The 24539-nt window shown below is 34.5% G+C and overlaps 1 protein-coding gene across 6 annotated transcripts in view; it reads left to right on the top strand.

The window, feature by feature from the left end:
- Window positions 1–24539, top strand: part of LOC145263058 (vacuolar protein sorting-associated protein 41 homolog) — a 411356-nt gene that overhangs the window by 6267 nt on the left and 380550 nt on the right. Inside the window, exon 1 of one of the 6 annotated variants that reach the window (XM_080119905.1) lies at window positions 14221–14294. The exons of 4 other annotated variants lie outside the window; for them this stretch is intronic. In XM_080119905.1, coding sequence (XP_079976031.1) covers window positions 14265–14294 — 30 coding nt within the window. In that variant the 5' untranslated portion in view covers window positions 14221–14264. Of the gene's footprint in view, window positions 1–14220; window positions 14295–24539 lie in introns of those variants that run through there. One more of the 6 variants, XM_080119908.1, reaches the window with a different exon arrangement.

Here is a 24539-nt window from a genome sequence, read left to right on the forward strand (position 1 = left end):
AGCTGTTTAAGGGAACAAGTTATTAGAATAGAAAGCTTTCTGGCATTTAGGGACCTCAACAGTGAAGGGGTGTGATTTAGTTACTAAGCAGGTTTGTCAGGGATATTTATGTTGAGGGGGTACAAGTTCATCAGAGCACATTCCATTAAAATATTTGTAGAACAGACACAGGGATGCAACATTGTGGTGATTGGACAGGGGTTGAAGCCTGGTTGACAAATTAGGAACTATTAGATTGGAGACCCTTTTTTTCTTTTTCTTTTATTTATTTATTTATTTTTTTGGGACCCTATCCAAGAGAGAAACTCATAAGGATTCGTTGCATAGATCTGTTACGGTTCGCACAGACTTTAACAGTCCTTGAATTTTGACTTTTGCCTTGCAAAGGTCTTATCTCTATTATTACTTTGAAAAATCTTTTAAAATATTAAAAATTTCTTGAAAAGGCCTTGAAAATTGCATTCTTTTTGTCCAGTAAAAATTTGTTGGCAGAGAGCATGAGTTGTACAGTGGCACATCTCCAATCTTGCTCATTGAACATTGTGTCACTTTCAGACATGATACAAGGCTTTTATCGGTCTGGGATTTGTACATAACTGGGCAACTAGTAGATGGTCTGCAACAAGAAAAAAAATCATCAAACAGAAATGGAATGCTTTCATCTTTTCTATGGCGAGAATTTTATCGTTCGACCTTGTTTTTTTTTTTTTAAATCTAAAATGTGTCTGCACTGGGAAGGAAAGCAATCCTATTTTTTTTAATTATTTTTTTAAATGTTGGCAAATTGAGCTAGTTTTAGGGAGATTGCATGTTAAGTCTATGGGAAAAGAGTTTTTGTAGTGTGACAGACGTAACTATTGTTGCGAGAAATATGTTTCAAAAGGGGGGTTTAAACCGATATATAACATTGTTTTTTTTTTCTACTGTTTGGGAGAGGGAGATGGACTTGAATGGAGTTATTAATACAAGATTTTAATGTTTAAGTAATTTTTATTATTTGTAGAAATATTTTTATTGAGAATTTTCACAGAACTTTGGATCTTTCAATTATCATGTTACAGTTTCTTTTTCTTTTTTGTTTGACCTTATTGACCTGATTTTTAAATTGAATGGAATTTTTTTTTTCTGATTTGTTGATATTTATTACTTTGACATTCTTTTCTATTTTAGTCAGTTTTAAGCTAGAATAAGTAAAATAACATCTGGTATTTGCATTATATATGTATTGTAATATGGAGAAGGTATATAAGATGGTGAGTAGAGACTTGTTTGATGTCTTCCCTATAGGCATTTAATAAGGAAATCAAGTTTTTTATAGTTATAGGTGGTCCAGATAATTGCAGGTTTCTCTCCTTCTCTCAGGAATACTTTCCCAGTTTAATAACCCTTATATTTATGAAAAATTTTTTTTTGTTACAGGCGATCCCATACAACCCATCATTTCTTGTCATATTTCCTAAAATTTACTTCAACCTAATAATACTAATTCAGCTGTTCCAATGGGGGTATAAGTGTAGAATATGAAATATAGATTTAAATAAATGACATTAAGATAGGTGCCCATAAATGCATCAAATAAACAAAAAATAGAAATAAAACTTATGAAGAAGCGAGTAAAAGAATTTTTTCAACTCCTCAGAACATCTTGGTCCTTTTTTTTTTTTTTTTTTTTTTTTTTTACCGAGAGGTTGACAATTTGTGTGGCTGATCTTGTTTGAGTTATTCAATCTTTAACTGAAACGTTAATGATAATCCCACCTTCTACTCCTAAATCTTCCTATAGGACTCTTTTCCTTGATAACCTAACTGGCATAATGTCCTTTTTTTTTTTTTTTTTTTTTTTTACATGGGGGTCACCACTTATCAAGGCCCAAAGGCCACTCAGGGATAAGGGTAGGCACCGCCAAAACTGGGGGGGCAGGTCAGTACTTTTTGACGGACCGTCTTTTTAAAAATCTACCAAAAATTAGGTAATTATCCGATCAATACGAAATTTTCAGCGATTATTAAGAGAAGAATGAACTTTATAACAGTGTACTTATTTTTCATAAACGATATTTATATATATTTTTTTTTTTTTTTTGCTTACAAAACCCCCCCTTGTTTTGAAGTGGGAACAAATATGCTTAAAATAATCATCTGAAACTGAACTCAACATATTGTGTTGTTGTAAGGGACAGAATTATAGATTTAAAAAAAAAAAAAAAAAAAAAAAAAATTGTTTGCATACCTTATTTTGACGTCTGAATATCAGAACTTCGATTGTGTTTAATTATCCCGCTTTTGAGTTTTGAAGTGTGAAATTCGGTGAATATGTTAAGTAAAATAATTAATTTAAGTTAAGCAAAACAAACAAAAAAATTTTTTTTTAATATTTATACGAAAAAAGCCATTTTAAAATCTTTGATAAATAAATTACCAATTTTTTTTTTAGCGAGCCGAATAATGCATGACCATTATTACACAGAGCATGCTTTGAAGAATCGATACAAAAAAAAGAAATTCGGTAAATATTGTGCCCTTTGTGTTAAAAATAGCATCATTTTTTTCGATCCCGTTTGAAAACGTTTGCCGCCTTGCGACTACGGTGGACCAAACGCGCTGAAATAATTTTTTTTATTTTCCTTTAAATTGCCCCCCCCCCCCCATTTTGGGGAGCCTGGTCCCCACACACATACACATTAAAAACCAAACTCATACAAATGGTCACCCATCTGATACTGGCCAGCCTCAGTTTAATAATACATTGAAATTTTCGTCACTGAAAAATAAGTTATTTTGGCCTGTTTGGTCTTCCATAGTTTGCTTCTTATCAAACGCAAACGTAAACAGTCTCGATCTAGACTCTAAATCGACGCAAAATAACTGGTTACCTATATGAATAAGTGGAATTATTTGAAATCCAAGTACTTATATTATAATATTTTTGCATATTCTCTTAGAAAATCATCCTAAATCTTAGACAATAAATAAATAAATAAATTATTTCAAAAACCTTTTTTTTTAAATATTTATGTACGTTTTTTGTGCAAGACAAAAAGTGTCAATTGTTAACTTTTTGGGAAAATTTAACATTTAAAATTTAATTAAAAATAGTAGAAAAAGGTTTTCATTATTCTGTTTTCTATATGATAAAATTCAGGGTTTTATCTTTCCGGAAAAAAAAAGTTACTCAGAAATAATGGATTTTAATAAATGTAATTTCGTTTTAAAAAACAACTTGATTTTGCGGCCATTTTTGGCGGTGCCTAGATAAGGGTTATTGCATGTACAGTAATCAATGAGATATTGGGGGGTCTTGATAAAGTGTCTTACTTAAGGGGGCGGTTTTCCAGGAGTTTGTTAATGTTGGACTTGAAGACGTCCAAGTTGTGGTCAGGTGGGAAACAGGCAAGCAGCAGAGAGTTCAACTGGCATGCAGTTCTAAGAAAGAAGCTTTGCTCATGGAATCTACGTTTGGATTTAGGCACAGATAGGGAGTGGGGAAAATTATTGACAGTGGTTTCAGCCAGACGAGTGTTTCTTGTGAAAGATTGGCGAGGGGGGACGAGGGATTGGAGCTCAGACGAGCAATCCTATTTTTTTTTAATTATTTTTTTTTAAATTTTGGCAAATTGAGCTAGTTTTAGGGAGATTGCATGTTAAGTTTATGGGAAAAGTGTTTTTGTAGTGTGACAGACGTAACTATTTTATTGTTGCGAGAAATATGTTTCAAAAGGGGGTTTAAACCGATATATAACATTGTTTTTTTTCTCTACTGTTTGGGAGAGGGGGATGAACTTGAATGGAGTTATTAATACAAGATTTTAATGTTTAAGTAATTTTTATTATTTGTAGAAATATTTTTATTGAGAATTTTCACAGAACTTTGGATCTTTCAATTATCATGTTACAGTTTCTTTTTCTTTTTTGTTTGACCTTATTGACCTGATTTTTAAATTGAATGGAATTTTTTTTTTTCTGATTTGTTGATATTTATTACTTTGACATTCTTTTCTATTTTAGTCAGTTTTAAGCTAGAATAAGTAAAATAACATCTGGTATTTGCATTATATATGTATTGTAATATGGAGAAAGTATATAAGATGGTGAGTAGAGACTTGTTTGATGTCTTCCCTATAGGCATTTAATAAGGAAATCAAGTTTTTTATAGTTATAGGTGGTCCAGATAATTGCAGATTTCTCTCCTTCTCTCAGGAATACTTTCCCAGTTTAATAACCCTTATATTTATTTATGAAAAATTTTTTTTTGTTACAGGCGATCCCATACAACCTATCATTTCTTGTCATATTTCCTAAAATTTACTTCAACCTAATAATACTAATTCAGCTGTTCCAATGGGGGTATAAGTGTAGAATATGAAATATAGATTTAAATAAATGACATTAAGATAGGTGCCCATAAATGCATCAAATAAAATAAAAAAACCCAGAAATAAAACTTATGAAGAAGCGAGTAAAAGAATTTTTTCAACTCCTCAGAACATCTTGGTCATTTTTTTTTTTTTTTTTTTTTTACCGAGAGGTTGACAATTTGTCACCATTTATCAAGGCCCGAAGGCCACTCAGGGATAAGGGTTATTGCATGTACAGTAATCAATGAGATAGTATTGTATTAATCATTAGTATTGGGGGTTTTGATAAAGTGTCTCACTTAAAGTGGCGGTTTATCAGGAGTTTGTTTATGTTGGACTTGACGACGTCCAAGTTGTAGTCAGGTGGGAAACAGGCAAACGGAAGAGAGTTCCACAGTCGTGCACTTCTGAGAAAGAAGCTTTGCTCATGGAATCTACGTTTGGATTTAGGCACAGATAAAGAGTGGGGAAAATTATTGACAGTAGTTTCAGCCAGACGGGTGTTTCTTGTGAAAGATTGGCGAGGGGGGGATTGGAGCTCAGACGAGCACCTGCCATGAAAATAACGATAAAATAAAGACAGGCTCGCAACGTCTCTTCTGTGGGAGAGAAGTTGCTGGGAAGAGAAAAGGGCATCCCCCCACTAAGCCACAAAGTCTATTTTGTACTCTGTGAAGGCAGGATAGGCTGTTTTTAGCAGCTCCTGTCCAGATGTGGCAGCAGTACTCCATCCTTGGACGTACTTGGCTTTTATACAGATAGAGAATTGCATTAGTAGTGAGATATCTTCTGGAGCGGTAGAAGGATCCCACCATTTTCCCAGCGTCCCTGGCAACATATTTGATGTACGTGTTCCATTTCAGATGAGGAGTAAATGTCAGACCTAAAAGCTTGTCAAAGCATGGAGCCTCCCCAAAACGAGAGCCATCCATTTCAATTGATGCCAGATGGGGATCAGAGCGTTGATGATGTAAAGATAGGAGCTTGGTTTTTTTTATTTTTTATAGCTCCTGCAATGGGGAGTAGGTAGTGGTGTGATATGGCTCTGAAAATCATGGGTATTGTTGTTGGGTTTGGAGGTTTTAGCTACCAAAATTGTGTATGCGCATCAGGTAGTGCAGTAGTTTTTTTCCCTGATAGTTGATTGTGGTTTAGAACAAGTCTTTGTAGATCTGATATTCTACAAAAGTGATGATGGTTAACATTTCATTTTTTTATGTTTCTGAAAGTATTATTTGGCTTCTTCTGACTACTTTTCTCATCTTGAGTGTTATTTTCACAATGTTTTGGTCTATGTAACCTACAACCTTCAAGAGTATCTTGTCGAACTCAAGAATCTGCACAGTTTCAAACAGAACCTTTTATTTAATCCACAAGGGTAGCATGCTTTACTTTTGTCAGCCATGACTGGGTAGAAGTCCCAAACAATTTGCAATTGTATTTTTGGTGATGACCACACTGCGAACCTTTAACCTCCAGAAGAGTAACTTTACAACTGAATTTTACCAAATATTTTATCCGCTATACCAAGGGATATTCAAGACTAGAACAGTAGTCTGAAGAATCCAAATATAAATTTCATTCTCTGCTTGAACTTATTGAAACTGTCTCAATGTCCACCTGTGTGGCAATGACTGCAGCTTTTTTTATAGTGACCTGTAATGTTGCACTTGTTGCATGCGGTTGACTATGCTGAGCAATTTTTGCCTCTAATCACCATGCCTAACATTGACGTGTTGCATGTTTGAATTTGCTTCATTATTACCTTTTATTTTTCCTTTTTTTTTTTTTAATTTAATTTTTTTTTTTACCCCAAACAAGGCATATTACCACTTAGAATATTTGGGATCGTGTCTAACTGGGGACTGTGGGGGTGGGGGTGGGGGCTTAGCAGTGAGATGCCTGTTCACATTGCATTTAAACTTCTGTGGGTTAGTAAAGTCAGGGAAACAGGAAACAGAAGTAATTCCAAAGTCTGAGGGGGGGAAAAAACTATGAGTAGAAGGCTTTCTGGCATCTAGGAACCTCAACAGTGAAGAGATGGGATTTTGCTTGTAGGGTTAGTCAGGAGTATGTATGATGAAGGAGGGTACAAGTACTATGAGTTCATCAAAGTGCATTTCAATAAAGTACAAAATAGGCAGAGTGATGCAACACTGGTGATAGGACAGAGGCTGAAGCTTGGTAGATAATGCAGGACCTATTCGATTTGAGATTCTTTTTTTTTTAGACTGTAAGAGGGAGAGACTAGTAGTAGATGCACCAGTTTAAATGTGACAACAATACTCCATACATCTGTTTCGGTTTTTGTGTAATTATCTGGGCAATACTGACTGAATAGAGCTAGTTAATTATAAAATGGTGGCAAGGAATTTGAGAAATAATTGAAATGTCCGCCATGTGAATCTGTTATTGTATCCATCTTCTAATGCAGATGGAATGCGTGATTTTATGAATGATTTTTGAAGTTTAAATCTCCTATTTTGTTTTTGTTTTAAAAAATGACACAAATACCATAATGTAAATCAATAATTGTTAATGTATTTGCAAGTACGATAATTAAATCTATTTTTATGAGCGACAGTTTGATAGGAGACAATGTTAAAAATCTATACCTGTAATTTAAACATTTAATTCATAACTTTATTGTAGACGCGAAACAAAACTTTCAAATTTATTCATATAAAATAAACATTAAGGTTTTAGTAATTTTATTTTTATACAAATTTCTTTCTGCATTTTTGAGATGAGGATTGATAATTCACATTTTTTGGATTCTCATTTCAAATGTTTTTTATTTATTTCAACGTTTCAACCGATTTGCTGTGATGTTTTAAGTAACTGAATTAAAGCAGTAAAAATAATCAGTTTTTTGCATCTTGTTGTTCGCTCTTCCTGCTGAACAATTTGTCGATGAGACAACTGAATGGTGCAAAGTAAGCATGGAAGCACATGTTCCCACACGGAAGTATTATAGCAAGCAAGCCCCATTCACCCCCAGAGTTCACTACAGATTGTGCAGCTGCTATTGCACAAAGACCACATGCATTCCACCGGTTTGTACGTCATAAGTCAAATACAAATAGGCAAAAATTTGTATATGCATTGTAAGAGAGAAATAGCGACAGTCAAAAGCATGTTGAAATAATAAGGGAACGCAGAATCGCAAAATATACGAACTCGTGATTTCTGGAAATGCTAGCTCCCATACTTTCCAAGCTTTACAATAAATGCCTTGCTGAATCTAGCTTCGCTAATAGATGGAAGATGGCCTCTGTGGTACCAGTGTACAAGAATTCTGATGAAAGGACCAACCCTCTCTCTCCATTATCACCCTATAAGTCTCCTCCCCCTCTACACTAAAATCTTTGAAGCTTTAATTAATCAAGCACTAGTCCACCCACCTTGCAAAAGAAAATATCTCTGGCAAACAGTATGGATTTTGGCAATGTCGTTCTACTACAGATATTTTAAGTCCTCTCTGAATGCATATACCATGTACTGGATAAAGCGGGTGAAGCCAGGGTTGTAGCCCTTGATATATCCAAGACCTTTGACAAAGTCTGGCATGAAGGGCTGCTAATGAAAATTAAACTGTACGGTATAACTGGATGTATACTAAATGTAATTAAATCCTTCTTAGACAATAGAACCATTCGGGTTGTCATTGATCCAAGTAGCATAACATTTATGTGGAAGTGCTTCAGAGGTCAATCCTTGGACCACTATTATTTCTGATATTCATAAACGACATCCCTGATAATATTGTGTCTGAGATGGGTATATTTGCTAATGATACAATGCTCCATAACATACATGAGGGGAGAACAGATATAGATAAATCTTAGACGATGGCAGAAATGATCTCCAGACCTATCATTTCCTAATGATTCTCGTGGAATGGGTCCGCAAATGGATGGTAACATTTAATGCTAGTAAGACTAGGTTGCTCACGTTTAACAATTGAAGACTCTTCTCTATCCACCTATATCCATGACAAATAACACCCTACCTGAGAATTCTTCCTTCAAACTCCTTGGCCTAGCATTTGCAGGAATATGAACTGGAACAAATACACTGAGAACATTGCAAAAGCTGCCGCAAAGAAAGTGGGTTCCCTCTATCATGCTAGAAGACTAGTCTCACCTGAAAGTATCCTGTACCTTTACAAAGCCACCATTTGCCTATGCATGGAGTATTGTTGCCGCATCTGGGCTGGTGCATCTACCACTAGCCTCTCCCACTTGGACATGAGAGGTAAACAAATGAACACATATCTAAGGCAATGGCAGAAACACTAGAGGAAGGTCTCCAATCTGTAGTGAAATGGGGGTAAAAATGGAGGGTCACATTCAATGCTGCCAAAACTAAGCTTGTTTTCTTCAATAATTAGAAGAAACCTTCTCTACTACAAATAGTAATGGCCAAAAATACATTACTTGAAAGTACTTCCTTTAAACTCTTCGGCCTAATGTTCACAGGGAACATGAGTTGGAACAGATACATTGAGAGCATTGCCAAGCTTCCTGCGAAGAAGGTTGGCTCTCTACCGTGCTAGAAAGCTACTTACGCCTGGAATTTTCCCGTAACAGTATAAGGCCAACATTTGCCCATGTATGGAGTATTGTCACATTTGGCTGGTGCATCTGCTTCTAGTCTCTCACTCCTGGACAGGATTCAAGAGAGTCGCCAACCTGGTAGGCCCTGAACTGTTATCTAGGCTTCAGCCTCTGTCCCATCAACGAAATGTAGCAGTCCTCTGCCTGTTCTACAAGTACTTTAACGGTGAATGCTCTGATGAACTACAAGCACTTGTGCTCCCTTGACGTAAATACCCCCCCCCCCCCGACAAACCCGACAAATCCCACCCCTACACAGTGGAGATCCGTAGGTGTAAGAAAACCTTCTACTCCAATAGTTTCTTCTCCAGAACTGCTAGACTTTGGAACTCCCTTCTGGGAGTCTGCTTTCCCAACTGTACAGACATGCAGAAGTTCAAGTGTAATGTGAACAGACATCTTGCTACTCATCTCCCTTCATAATACCCTGCAACTTATGTCCCCGATAGTAGCCTCCTACATTAAAGTGGCACTGTGCCTTGCTTCGGGTGAAAAATGAATTAAAAAAAAAAATTGAATAAAAAAACACAATATCTTGTTAATCTTTCCTAGGTAACATGGTCCCAAATAGTAACCCCTTACGTCCAAGCGGCAATATGCCTTGTTAGGGGTGAACATGAAGAAAAAAACTTTTAAATACAAAAAAAGCAAAAATCTAGAGAAATAATGATCGTAAATCTGCCATAATGTGTCTAAATATAACGAAGCAAATGATTCATTGTATACGCTTAACTCAAGTTATTTCGCTATAGTTGGAGAGGGTACCTCTAACATTTTTTCTGATTAGTGTATAAATTTTCCTGTAAATTACAGGATTTTAAACCATGTTAACAAAATCTTAAGGCCTTTGTTTCTAAATTTTTTAGATGAGAATTGGTAATTTGAGATTCTTCGGACTGTTCTCATCTTGGATGTTGTTCTCACAATGTTTTAGCCAATGTAATCTCCAACTTTCTGTAGGTGTATCTTGTTGAAGCTAATGGATCCAATCTAGATAAACAAGAAACAGCTTCTGATCTTGATTTTGTGAAAAGGCCTACTATACAAGGTACAGAATAGCTGGAAATGTCTTAATTATTAAATTAGTTCTTTTAGAAGAGTAGTGGTTGATGGGCAGAAATCAGAAGCTTACAGTATTAATGCTGGCGGGCCTCAGAGATCCATCCTGCACCCAAATGACATTCTTGGATCATTCGTAGACATTTATGCTGACGACACTACCATCTATGGCAACATTTCAAAGGCTAGAAATGACCAGTTCTCTCTGATTCTCTCTCCTCTGATCTTGTGCATGTGGTACAAGGGGGGAAAAAGTGGCTGGTTAATTTTAATGCATCTAAATCCAAGCCTCTATTTCCTTTATCAACGCTCTGACCCCAATTGAAATGAACGGTTTTCGTCTTTGGGATGCTCCATGTTTAGACATGTTTCACTCCTGATTTGAAATGGAGCACATACATCAAATCTGTTGCCGAGGTTGTAGTAAAAATGGTTGGATCATTCTACTGCCCCAGTAGATATGTCATTGCTGATGCAATTCTCTACCTGTATAAGAGCCAAGCACTAGGATGAAGTACTGTTGCCACATTTGGGCAGGATTTGCTCAGAGTACCCTATTCTGCATTGACTTCATAATCTAGTAGGTGATGCCTTTTTCTCTTCTCTGCAACCTCTTTCCCACAGAAGGGACATTGCAAGCTTGTCTCTGCTCTATTATTTTCATGGCAAGTGTTCGACTGAGCTCCAATCTAAGCCCCCACCCCTTGCAAATCTTTCACAAAGAACACTCATCCAGTCCAAATCACTATCAATAATTTCTCAACTTTCTATCGGTACCTAAACCTCAATGCGAATTCCACCGAAAAGGCTAATAAGAAATTAATTAAAATGAATGTTTAAACGAATATGCAAATTAGCTAAATCTTTTGCTAGTGAATGCAATTCCACGACCCTTATATAAGGTTGCATTTTATTTTTAAACAAATAAAAAAAAGGGTTTTTTTAATATGAATATCAATACACATAAAAAAAAAATTATTGGAATATAGATTTTTTTTTTTTTTTTTTTTTTTAGTGATTGTGATTTTGTTTAGTTTTATTCATATTTTTATTAAATTTTATTAATTTTTTATTGGCTGTGATTTTTAAAGTTTTATTCTATTATTATTAAAATTTATTTTCTAGTGTCAATATTTTTAAAGTTTTTTATATTTTTGTTGTATTTTTACAATGATTTTATGTTTTTATTCTCTATCATTCTAAAATTTTATTTATTTTTTTTGCATGAGTAGTCCAGTTATGTGTTCATTTTTCCATTGAAAAGATTTGCCGTCATATGTTATATCGTTTATAAAATTACCATTCTCATTCAAAAGATGGCTGCTTTTAAAGGCCAAAATGTGCCCTTTTCATGTTGTGTTAAAATCGACTAATCAGCACATAGGATCACTAAAACAAACAGATTTGCATTTTTCTTTCTAGTTCTCTAAACAATAATTGACGTTTGGGTTTTGTTCAAATGTGCTTAAAAAAAAAATATATGTAACTAGCAAGGCTACCCAGTATTGTCTGAGGCAAAAGTGTAGCCTCTTTTTATCTAGCTTTCTCTTCCCAATCTCTTCTTTCTCCTCCACATAGTCTTCTCTAGCTGGGGACACACATGCACATACAACTCGGCTTTATATAATAGATTCCTCAAGTAATGAGTTGGCATTTTTGTGTCCAATTCGCACATAAGTCTGGACCCCACGATAAACCTGACTCAGATACCCCACCCCCACCCAAGAATGAATAGTTTTTCTAAAATTTAGATATTCATTCAGTCTGGGCAACACTGATCAAGAATATACCAACCTTGTTGGTCTTTGTTTTGTTGTTTTTGATTTTAAGCTGGAGATACAAACACATGTGCACAAACGGCTGCTTTTTATATTATAAGTGAACTGTTTCTGTATCTTTGTGATCTAACATGCAAACATATTTTGCATAGGTGTCGTCCTTTATCATTTCTGAACTTCATCTGTACGTTTCTTATCTGCTTATGATGTTGATCATTCAGTGATGGTTGGTGTGGGCTGACTAATCAAATTTTTTATGCAAAACTTTCTCATTGAGTAAAATGGATAACATGTTTTGAAGCCGCCAGGGTTGTGTATTCATTTTTTTGTGGATTGTTATCCTCACCCTCATAGTTGTCTTTGTTTTTAATACGTTTCGGCCAACTGATCCTCTGGCTTTCTTCAGGTGGTTAACCGCGACAGGATAGGAATGCTGAGTCTCGTAACTGTATCCTCAGTAATTACTGCCTTCCATAGTTGTTGTTGTCTCACCACGTTTTGGCCAACTAAAGCTCTGGTTTGCTTTGGGTAGGATTGAAACCGCTGTCTTCAGACAATAACGCCTGAAACCCTAGAAACTCCACACCTATTCTCTGCAACATGTGCCCCGAAGGAGCAATCAAGGTTGAATTTTATGGTCTTCTAAATCCAATTTTGTGTTCTTATTTGGTTTTGTCGGATCTATACTGATTAGTATTATATATTATTTTTTTGGAATCCTTTGCGATAAAACTTCATAGTTTGATCACCTGAAGAAGGTCAGATGATCAGTTGGTTGAAATGCTGTGAAACAACAACTATAAAGATGAGCATAACGGTCCGCAAAAAATGACTGCACAAATTATGAAAACTCATCTCAAAAGATTTAAAAAAATAATAATTTATAACATCTAGAGTTGATCCTGTAAAACTAAAAAAACCTGCAGGAAACCTGAAACCTTACATATTTCGGAAATATGCGGATTTGTGAGGTGTAACCAGACTCTGCTGTAAAAAAAAAAAAAAAAAAAAATTAAAAAAAATATTTTGTTGATCGCATGAAGTAACATGGCAGCATTTCATTTGTAGCTAATTTTTTTTTTCTGAAACTGGCATAAAATCACAACTTGTCATTCTCTAAAGCAGGGCTTCTTAAACTTTTTTTGATCACGACCCCATTTATGAGTGTGAGGTTTTTCTCAATACTAGACAAATATTAAATATATTTAATTAACCATACATGCAGAACGTACAATAATGTAAAATCAAAAATTGCCCAAATGTTGTAAAATTATAATTACAAAAAGTGAGAGTATCAGTTGATTATGGTTACGAGTCATTTGTTAATGAGACGGATGTACTTGTTTTTTCTTGCTGGACAAAAAAAAAAAAATGTTGGAATTTAATGTGTTAAAGCTAAAAAGTAATTTCACATAAATCTGTAGATATATGTAGTGTTTAATAGCTAAAGAATGTTTAATGCCATATCAGATTGGCAGAAGAAATAAATTTCACACAATCTAGAATTCAGTCAAAGATTTTTTTTGGAAAATCTAGTTTTAAGTTTGAGTCACTTGAAAGCTCAGCAATTTCCTCTTGAGCTTTGTATGACAGGTGGTTAATCTCACTCAAACTAATCGAAAATGGGTTTTGAATCCAAGATAACTTTTAAAAATCAATATTTGATGCAAAATATTTACGAAACTGTTTCTAACGCTTTTAAGTTTTGCGATATAGTTTTTACACTCATTTTTCTCGATTATAAAATTATCAATACTGCAAAACATTTCGAACGAATCCTTTTCTACCCTACTTTTCTAAATGTTAATCTTTTTAATAAAACTTTCAATTTTGTTATTGGAAGTATATTGTAATTCCCTCTTTAAAAAGACAACTTTAGATCATTCTATTTTTTTTTCAAAAATATCTGGCAAATAACACAGCTTGGATAACCGTTGATCATTTGGCGGGGGGGGGGGCAAGATCAGATTTTTGTTCAGTTAAAAATATTTCTGTTTCATCCTTCAATACCCATAATCTTAAACTTTATCATCTGAATATTCATTTTACTTCTGAATGTAACAAATTTGTATAGTTGGAATCTGTATCCTTACACTTACAGAGATTTAAAAATAAGCGCCTCTTAAGTTGAGTCTTAACAAAAGTCATAATCTTAACAGCATCCGGAAGCAAATCATTTTACTCTGGTGCTATTTTTTTTTTTTTTTTTATTTTGGCTGCAAGAGCCTACCAATGAATAAGGCAGTAAGTAAAAGTTATCTGATTATATTTATCAGCTGAAAAAATCATTTTTTTACCCATCATTGCTTTTGCGCCATTTGTACATACTCCACAGCAGTGTTTCCATTCTAAACTTTTAGTTTTTAGAAATTTGTTAACTTTGTAATATGTCTTTCCCTTTTAGTATGGTCTTTTAAAGGACGACAAAATAATTCTTCATCCATGTTATAAACATGGCTTACATATACCAACATCTGAGCCAAGTTAGTAATATCAGTTGTTTCATTCAACTGAATTGAAAATTTTCAGCTTTATTTCTTTTCAATATATACAAGTTTGAATTTAATGATGTCAATCAAAAGTTGACTTGCTAAGTGAATGAGTTCACACAGGTGCAGAAATGAACGTTAGCTGAAAGCCAGTTTAGCTTTCTGCCGATTATACGAAAAAGCCAAACAAACACGTGACAGAACAAAGTAGCGTGAATTTTTTAAGTCGCTCCAATAAAAGATATAGATGATCTCTGTTTGCAAATCGTAGATATTACAATCTAGGGAGTATATAAAAGATTCTGAAGAATAGTAACCCCCCCTCTCTCCTTGATAACCCGGTCAAAAAATGCGTGTGCCCATTTTGTCTTGTATGTATATAGATGGCTAAAAATAAAAAGCCATTCACCATTGAAGATCTTGTATTATCTGCTGCTACTAAAATGGTAGAAATACTTCATGAAAGTAAATATAGTGATCATATTCGAAAAATTCCTAAACTACCCTGTCACGAATAAAATTTTTGGCATTAATAGGGATCAATTTGTGAAACTAATTGAAAAGAAATAAAGCTGAAACTGTTCAATTCAATGGACATACAAAAACACGTGACAAGACAAAATGGCCACACGCGTTTTTGTATGTCCAGCAAAGGCATTTTTTGACCGGGTTATCAAGGAGGGGGTGGGGTTACTATCCTTCAGAATCTTTTATATACTCCCTAAATTGTAATATCTACGATTTGCAAACAGAGATCATCTATATCTTTTATTGGAGCGACTTACAAAATTCACGCTACTTTGTTCTGTCACGTGTTTGTTCGGCTTTTTTCGTATAAATAAAGTGAAAGTCATCAGTGTAAAGTCGTAAGCGGTCTTTCATGCCGGGATGTCTTGAGAGCAATTAGCTTTGATCAATGTGGGGAAAACCCTTCATATCAGACAATTGCTATTCATTTGAGTTCCCCTTTTTCAGAGGAGCTTGGTTTTCCAACATCGTGGGAAAACAAATCGGCAGAAAGCTGAATTGGCTTTCAGCCAATGTTCATTTCTGCATCTGTGTGAACTCCTTCACTTAGCGAGTCAACTTTTGATTGACATCATTAAATTCAAACTTTTCCGCCTTCGCTTCACGGGTTTGAGCCTGCCTGCCTACTAACACTTTTTTTTCTTTCGCACGTCCAAACACGCGGGCAACGCCGGGTATCCCAACTAGTACAGTATAAAACTTCATATGATGCTATGCGCGTATATATATATATATATATATATATATATATATATATATGTGTTTTTTTTTTTTTTTTTTTTTTTTTTTTTTTTTTTTTTTTTTTTTTTTTGCATTAACCATTATAAATTTTACTAAAGAATTTCTTCCTTCATTTAAAGACTTTACGAATCTTTCAAAATATTCTTTTGGTTGATTGGCACACAAAGTATGTCTTGATTCAAGATATCTTTTCAGTTTTGAGGTTTTCATACTCTCTATAGCTAACAACGTATTGCAGATCAAGCAAAGATGTTTTTCATAACCATCACAATTTCTAAATGTTAAGCCAAATTGAAGGAAAAACTTGTCATTTTTCCTTTTCCGCATATTAGATGTTTGTTTGTCAATAAGTTCTGCTTGAGAAGTTTTTCCTGGCATTATTATGTGTGTCATGACCCTTAAGTTTAACCATTTATCCATGACCAAAAGGATTTTAAACTCTGCAAAAAAGAAATATATATATATATATATATATATATAACATATTCTATACAGTTATGAGAATGTACACTAATAGATTCAAATATATAAAGGATTTTTTAATAAATTGACAAATGACACATTTAAACAAATTATTGGTTACAAATATATCACACATGCAAAAATTAATTTTGCCAATCAATAAAAACTTATAACAACTGTATTTTGTAAGACGGCAACTTCCTTCTGCAGATTATTAATGTCTCAGGACTCCAAAATTTTACTAAGCAATCCCATTTGTGGTTGTGTCCCATTGCTTAAGAAGCCTTGCTCTAAAATATACTGGTCAGCTGGTGGCCTTAAATGGTACATGAGTGCTGCACAAGGGTGCAAGTTTTGTGCCTTTTGGCTTTACCTAAACCAATGATCAACAAGTGTCAGATCTGCCCAAGAATATCATTCGTTGGCAGAACTGAAGAACCTATGAACGATTATTGAATGAAACAGTATTTGTCTTACAAAATGCTGTGGTATATATATATATATATATATATATATATATATATATATATATATATATATATATATATATATATATATATATCTTGTATATATATATCTATCTTGTTTATTTGTAGACTTGTAGGAATACAAAATATATATTCACTAATACAAATGAGCATTCAAGCAAATTTTTATTGAGGTAATGAGTACAAACTTTTCTTTTGGGGCAGAATGAAAAGTTGACATGAGGAGTGTAAACCATGTCGGCCCCTCATTTTCTGAACTTGATGTTATGAAATTATTTATCTCTCTCCCATGACTGGATGTGACACAAGAATTTGAAAAGCAAGGGTTTTAAGAGAAAAGCACTCTAGCCCACAAAATGTGCCTGGGGAGTCCTGTCAACATTCCCCGGTAGGAGCATCTCAGTCAATTAGAAATAAACTAACCCTTTCTTAAAAGAATGCACGGCATGGGAAGGTGGATCTTTTAGAACTGCACCGGACCTAAGTATACTTTAGTGAAACAGGTAACAAGCCATCTTAACAATTACCTAGATTCTGTTGAGGAACAAGAGCAGAAAATATCCAGTGAGTTGTGATCACATTTTTTATTGTGTCAACAAGTTAATTATTTTGATTTAATAAAATTTAACAGTCCTGTTGAAATTGGAGCAAAAAACTTCTTACAAGTGACATTTTAAAGAATAGATTGACCTACTGATGTAACTTTTTAAACATTCTCCCATATGTGTTTTTGCCCATGAGAAATCAAGAAACTAAATCAACAAAACGTTTTTTTTTGCATAAGTATTTATTCTCCGATCATCACTTTTTCATGTGTAGGCTCTTACCCCCTCCCCACCTCTAAGGTTATGGATCTTCTGCTTAAGACGAAACTACTCATGCATGGAAACACAATGGAGACTTGTTGGCTTCCAAAGGGTTTATTTAGAGAATGGTTGTTCATGGAAGGAGAGCAATATATAATTCTAAATTACTTGTTTTTTTTTCAACATAGTCTTAAGATGGACAACGTATAGGCAACATTTACTTAGATTCTCTCGACATTGTCGGACGCATGTCGTCTGTTCTGCTTTCCAACTCAAACTGACTATAAACTCTGTGTCTTTTAAACTCATAACATCATCTCTGTCATGCGTTTAAAATCTGCATTTTTAGCATGTTTTGTCTAGCGAGCTAATCTTTAACACCCCCATCCCCTGCTTCTGCTTCAACAACATCAGCTGCAGCAGGGCCTATTTCTGTTTGCCTCCAGGCTGTCTTGACATGCACTTCATGTAACCCTAGCCGAAATTTATGCTAGTTAACGTAATCTCTACTTACTGACGTAGGATCCCAATATATAACGCTGACAGATGTGTAGATTTTTTTTTTTTTTTTAAATGTTAAATCAAACTGTACATGCAAAGATGAAAATTTGCTTGGACCCATCCAAAATAAGATGCATCCATTAAATCTGCATGTGCTAGTGATTGCATATCAGGCTGTCTGATGACACTGGCATTCTGATCTAAAATGTACTAAACATTAATGCTTTTTTTTTTTTTTTTTTTCAAAACTCAATCATGTTCTAAAGTCAAAAACAAAAACAATTTTCCTATGCAAAAAAAAAAAAAAAAAAATAGCAACAAGCCTAACATTATATGAATAAATATTTAGATATAAAGAAGTTGATGCATAAAAACATTTTACCAAAATTACTGGATTCGGCATTAAATAACCTTAAAACGGTTAATATGTTGTAAGACAAAACCATCAAATTAAACACTACGAATAAATATTTGAAGATATAAAGAACTTTTACTGTTGCCACTTCTGGCCAGGAGCTGCTCAGAGCACTCAAACCAGCTTTTAACAGAGTTCGAAGCCAGTTTCAAAACCTAGTAGGTGATACCCTTTTCTCTTCTTTGCAACCTCTTTCCCACAGAAGAGACGTTATGAGCCTGTCTCTGCTTTATCGTTATTTCCATGGCAAGTGTTCGACTGAGCTCCAATCTATGGTTCCCTTTGCCAATCTTTCACAAAAACACTTGTTTCGCAAAAATCATTATCAATAAATTTCCTCACTTTCTATTGGTGCTTAAACCTAAACGTGGATTCCATCAACAAAGCTTCTTTTGTAGAACTGCCTGTCTGTGGAACTCTGTTCTACTTTCTAGCTTACTACAATATTGTTGTCTTGAAGTCCAACATAAACAGGTTTTTATTGAACCGTCCTCATAAATAATCTGATTATACCAAATTCCACCACAAACGATTACTACACTACTGTTCCAATGACTACAAAACACACATTAACCCTTATCCTCGAGTGGCCTCCAGGCCTTGGTATGTGGTAACCTCTTTGTAAAAAACAAAAAACATAAAACCATTTTTCCAAAATAACTGGATTTGGCATTAAGTAGTCTAAAAAAAGGTTGATATGTCATAAAATAACCAAACCAAAATCTGCATGTGTAACAATGAAAATGCTAGTAATTGTCTGTATTTTTGAGATGAGGTGTTTTCATTCATTGAGATTGTCGGACTGACTTCCTCATCTTGGTTGTTATTGTCACAACGTTTCGGCTGTTTTGCCCTCCGGCCTTCGTCAGGTGTTTTGTATCGAACTGGGAAACCGTTTGTTAGGAGTCTCGAACCCAACCCTTTATTATTATTACGGGGGTACCGTGTTCGGACTCCAGCTAGGCAATAAAAACTGGAGTCTGTCTGATGATTGCAAAATTGCATGAAACCATTCGCAATCGCAAATATTCTGTGAGTTTGGCATTTCACATTTAAATACTTTTGCTGAATTGAAAAGTGTTGGCCATTTTATATATTTTTGCTTTTTGTCTTTAATAAATAAAAAGGAGATTGAAAATGTATTTTTATTTAGCATTTACCTTTTGAAAAGGCACCTGTTCAGATATTCTCCGATTTGAAAGAAATGAGGTTTAAAATCTAAGGTTATGAGAAGGAAAATGAAGATATATCCAATAAAATAAGGAAATTGAAAACTTTTTTTTTTTTTTTTTTTTTTTTTTTTTTTTAACTCTTGTTCACTTGGACATTAGGGGCTATTATTTGGGACCATGTTTACTTGGGACTATGTAAGGTGATGAGCAAGGTGTCGATTCACATTACATTTAAACTTCTACACGTCGATACAGTCAGGAAACAGGTAGGGAACTCCAAAGTATAACGGTCTGAGGAAAGAAACTATTAGAATAGGTTTTCCAACATTTAAAAACACCTACAGTGAAAGGGTGGAATTTTGTCATTTTTTTTTTGTTAAGTTTGTTTATTCTGATTTGTATTGGAATAAAAGTTTAAAAAAAAAAAAAGATTGTTACATTTTGTCCTGTAGCAACTCAATGGATCAAATGGGTTCTTGCAAGATCACTCAAGTTAAGTGATGTTGAGCCAAGCCAGTACTAAATGGGTAACCATTTAGGAAGACCAAGTGTTGTATGTAACAAAAGTTTGTGCTTGTTCAGAATAATAACGAAAATTAAGAAATTGAATTTTATTTAAAAACAATGTTATCTACTTAATTGTCATGTCGAAATTAGTAACATATCCAAAAATTATGAAAAATGATAAAGTGGAAAATTATTAATGAAAATTCCTTTCAAACAAAATTGCCAGTTTTACTTTAATAATAACCAATAGTTCTTATGATAGTAAGAGAGGGGACTGCATGAAGTCAGGGGAGGTAACTACAGTAATGGTGGATTGCTAGATCATGGAAATAAATGTTTTATGTAAAGTAATAGTGCTGATAATTTCGACATGACAATTAAGTAGATATTGGATTGTGTAGTGGACTTTCGGTCAGCGTTCAAGTTGTGGATAACTTGACAAAGACCGAAAGTCCACTACACAATCCAATATGGCGCTACGAACAGGATTCGAACCTGTGTGGGCATTGCCCCAACTGCGATCATGACCTGTCCGACATTTACATCAAGGACCAATTTATCAAAGGGATATCGAATGATACGCTTCAGATCACCTATGCTAAGGCACCAGCTGCCAGGCCTCCCCAACTTCATCTCGAAATGACCCCTCAACAATTTAGAAAATTTCAGATTGACTGGGAAGTATTCACCAGAATAACGGACATGCCAACTTCTCAGGCCAATACCCAGTTATACAGTTGCGCTGATGAATCCGTCCAAAACGCAATCATAAATACGTACCCTAAGTTCTTCACCACCAACCCAGACAAGCTGCTAGAGATGACAGAAGCATTGGTAACTCAAAAATCAAATCCCATGGTCCATCGGATGACATTTGCATCTATATCACAGCATGAAGATGAACCCATCTAACAATACCTTGTTCGTCTTAGGTCCACGGCCATAGACTGTAATTTCTCAGTAGATAGCATTGCTTTAGTTGAAATTCAATTTCCATTATTCCATGCAAGCATTCAAAAATCTCTTTATAAAAAGAAAATTAATCTAAGAATTGTTTGTCTACAAAACCTGTATGGTTTGAGCATAAAATGGCCCAACAGTCATTGATCTGCGATAAAACCCAACAGCCAATTATTCATGGATAAAATGTCAAAAGCAAAAAAAAGAAAACGTTTTGCTAAATTTATCCTCTCCACATGTGAATGCTTTATGTATGTGTCACGTTTTATTTTGTATCACATCTATGATTCAACAGGAATCCAGTAAAACGAAGAGACCACAATAAAAATATTACGTTGTCAACTGATCGATTGGGTGAGGACAAACTAATGTTCTTCATTTCTTTACGAGCCAAATGTTTGAGAGTTTAACCCTGACCTGGTTGAACTAATTCGTTCAGTCCTAAATAAATATAACGGCATAAATTATGTGGAAATGATTCAAACACGCCTTGTACATATTAGTTCAGTATTTGTGTAGATGACAGATACTCTCAGATTGCGACTGTCCATTGCTTACATTCAATATGCTGCCATTTGTCTCAGAAAGTGGAGGATTTTGTTAATCACCTACTTCATAATTCAGGTTGTAAAGGGTTAAGAAAACATTTCCTTGAACACATACATACAAAGATCAAGCTACTCAAATAGCTTTTTTCCTCAGACTGCTGCACTTTGGAATTCTCTTTCAGGCCCCTGCTTCTCTGACTGTACTGGCATGCAGAAATTCAAGTGTAATGTAAACAGACATCTTGCTGCCCAACTCCCTAAATAGTATCCCTGCAAATCTGGTCTTAAACATTAGCCCCTAAAGACTAAGTGACTCTGTGCATTGTTTGAGGCGAAAAAAATTGGTCGATTGTATGTCCTTATTAACGTTTTATGGTTAAAAAATATAAAGGCATTAATTAGGAGTGGCTGTGTCAAAAAGGATGAATTGTTAAAGACAAGGAGTCGAATGTTTGGCAGCAAAGAGAACATAAACGTTGATGCGAATTGTGGCATCGGTCATGAAAAAGAATGCTGTCAAATTCTATTTAGACTATAAGCTATCTTGACAAAGTTGTGACTAGTTTGGATCATGTCAAGTGTTTAATAAGAGAAAAAGAGACAATTGAGTTGGTGCTGTGTTTTGGGGGGGTTGGGGTGGGGAGGTCATCTTTTTATGGAGAATTGTTAATTACAATTTCAGAGTTGAATCTCTTTGAGTTGAGTGTTTTGGCATAAAGGGAAGTGTTCCTTTTTCTATGTGTGAAAAGTTTGGACTAGCTGATCACATGAAAAGAAAAAGGAACACACTTTCCCTTATGGGTTCGAGCCTGCCTGCCTACCACCACTTTTATTTTTTTAAATTTTGCTCAACACACACCTCCAAACACCCGGGCAATGCTGGGCACCCAGGCTAGTTTACAATAAACGCTCATCTAGCTACACCCACTGTCAACAATTTCCCTCCATTCTTTATCTGTGCCTAAATCCAAATGTAAATTCCATGAACAAAGCTTTTTTTTCGTAGAATTGCTTGTCAGTGGAAATCTGTACTGTTGGGCTGCTTTCCAGCTAACTATAACATGGTCGTCTTCTTGTTCGATATAAACAAGTTCTTGTTGATCTGTTCCCATAAATAATCAAATCCTTCCTAATTTCCACCATTACTGATCATTATGCTATTGTTTTACTGGCCATCTTTACACCCATTAACCCTTGTACTCGGACCTTAATAAGTGATGACTGTTTTGTCTTTGTGTGTGTGTGTATATATATATATATATATATATATATACACACACAAATCATGGTTTTAGTAGTCTTCACTCCCAAAAAATCCATTTCTTTTAATTGTTGGAATCTTTGTATTTTTATTTTTTTATTTCTATATCAAAAAGTGAATCAAGGAAGAATCATGTTTAACAAATTTACCATTTTCAATTTTATTTTTAAATTCTTTATTTGTGAAAATGTCTAATCTTCTGTTGTTCACAATATTTTTACATTTTGATTTAGAGTCTTCCAGAATCAAGTTCTAAACTTGTCTCCAAATTGGCTTCTCAGATTTTGGGGTTTTTCCAAAACATTTTTCTTTCCCAGTGGAGTTATCTCTCATCACAATAATATGCATAATGTATATTTATCTATTTATATTTTGTCTGTAACACTCCATTAATCAAACTATAGGAAGAAAATATTCTAAGATTACTTTTTTTTTTCCCAAGCAATGAATCAAATCTTGGTGAGGAGCCAAAATCTTAAGCGTTGAACGAGTTGGGAAAATCAACAGAAAGAAAACAAAAAAAAAAACCCCAAAAAACTGAAAAACTTATTTAGAACTAGTAAAGCATTTTTAAATATTGTTCTCATCTTGAGTGTTACTTTCACAACGTTTTGGCTGATGTGATCTCTGACCTTCTTCGGGTGTTTCTTGTTGAACTCTGGAGTCTGCACAGAATTTCAAATGAAAACCTTTATTTAACCCTGCATTAGTCCCATGGAGTATTTGTCACCCAGTTTTGCTTAAGTGCTCATAATTTCTAGTTGGCAGCTTATTTCTTTTCCTCTGTCCCCGTACTCTCCTGACTCAGTGAGGGTATAGCACACATGGTATGGTGTAGTTGTATCTCAGTTTTCCTTGAAAGGTAATGATTATTTAATAGAACTCCTATTCATTTTTCTTACTATTTTAACTTATGGAAACGTTTTGTGTTTACATTTGCGAGCACACATTCATTTTTCTTACTATTTTAACTTATGGAAACGTTTTGTGTTTACATTTGCGAGCATACATTCATTTTTCTTGCTATTTTAACTTATGGAAACATGTTGTGTTCATCATAGATATTAAAAAAAATAACACAAACTAGTGTATTATGTGGACATTTTTCCGATAAATGTGATCTAAGTCAGATTTTTTTTTCCCTTAGTTTTATAATTTACTAGCAGGGGTGCCCGGCGTTGCTCGGGTGTTTGGAGGTGTATGCTGTGCAAAAAAAAAGCAAAAAAAACCAAAAAAAATGGTTAATTTTTTAAAACTTTGACCCCTATTATGACCCCTTAAAATTTATTGTTTCGGGCTCAAATCACTTTATTAAGTTAGATCCAGGTTCAAGGAAATTATATCTAAAATTTCAAGTGTCTAGACCAAAAATTGTCGGAGGAGTTTGGTAGAGTTCTTAAAGGTCAAATCGTTGAAATTTGACCCCTTAACAGCCAAATTTCTGGCTGACACCCGTCACATCGATTTTCCCAAATCTCAGTACCCGGTATTTCAAATTTTGAGTCTATAGACTAAAAATTGACAGTTATTGCGTAGGGAAATGTACACAGACAGACAGACACACAGACAGACAGACAGACAGACAGACACGTTCACTTTTATAGATATATAGATAGATTTCATATTATTTTATATTAATATCAACAAGATGCAAGTGATTCAAACTGTTCAGCAGGGAGTGTAGATATATCCTGAACCAGCAGGATAACTATATTTTACAAAATGATACACCATGGGGTGTATAAATGCTTCATGGGACTAACCATGTTTGGAACACCCAGGTAACACGTAGAGTTAATCCATAGGGATAGTATGCTGTCATTCCGTCAGCTATGATTGGGTGGAAGTCA

Source organism: Euprymna scolopes, chromosome 38 (genome assembly GCF_053919585.1).
Source record: "Euprymna scolopes isolate OS-2025 chromosome 38, ASM5391958v1, whole genome shotgun sequence".
In the NCBI taxonomy this organism is placed as follows: domain Eukaryota; kingdom Metazoa; phylum Mollusca; class Cephalopoda; order Sepiida; family Sepiolidae; genus Euprymna; species Euprymna scolopes.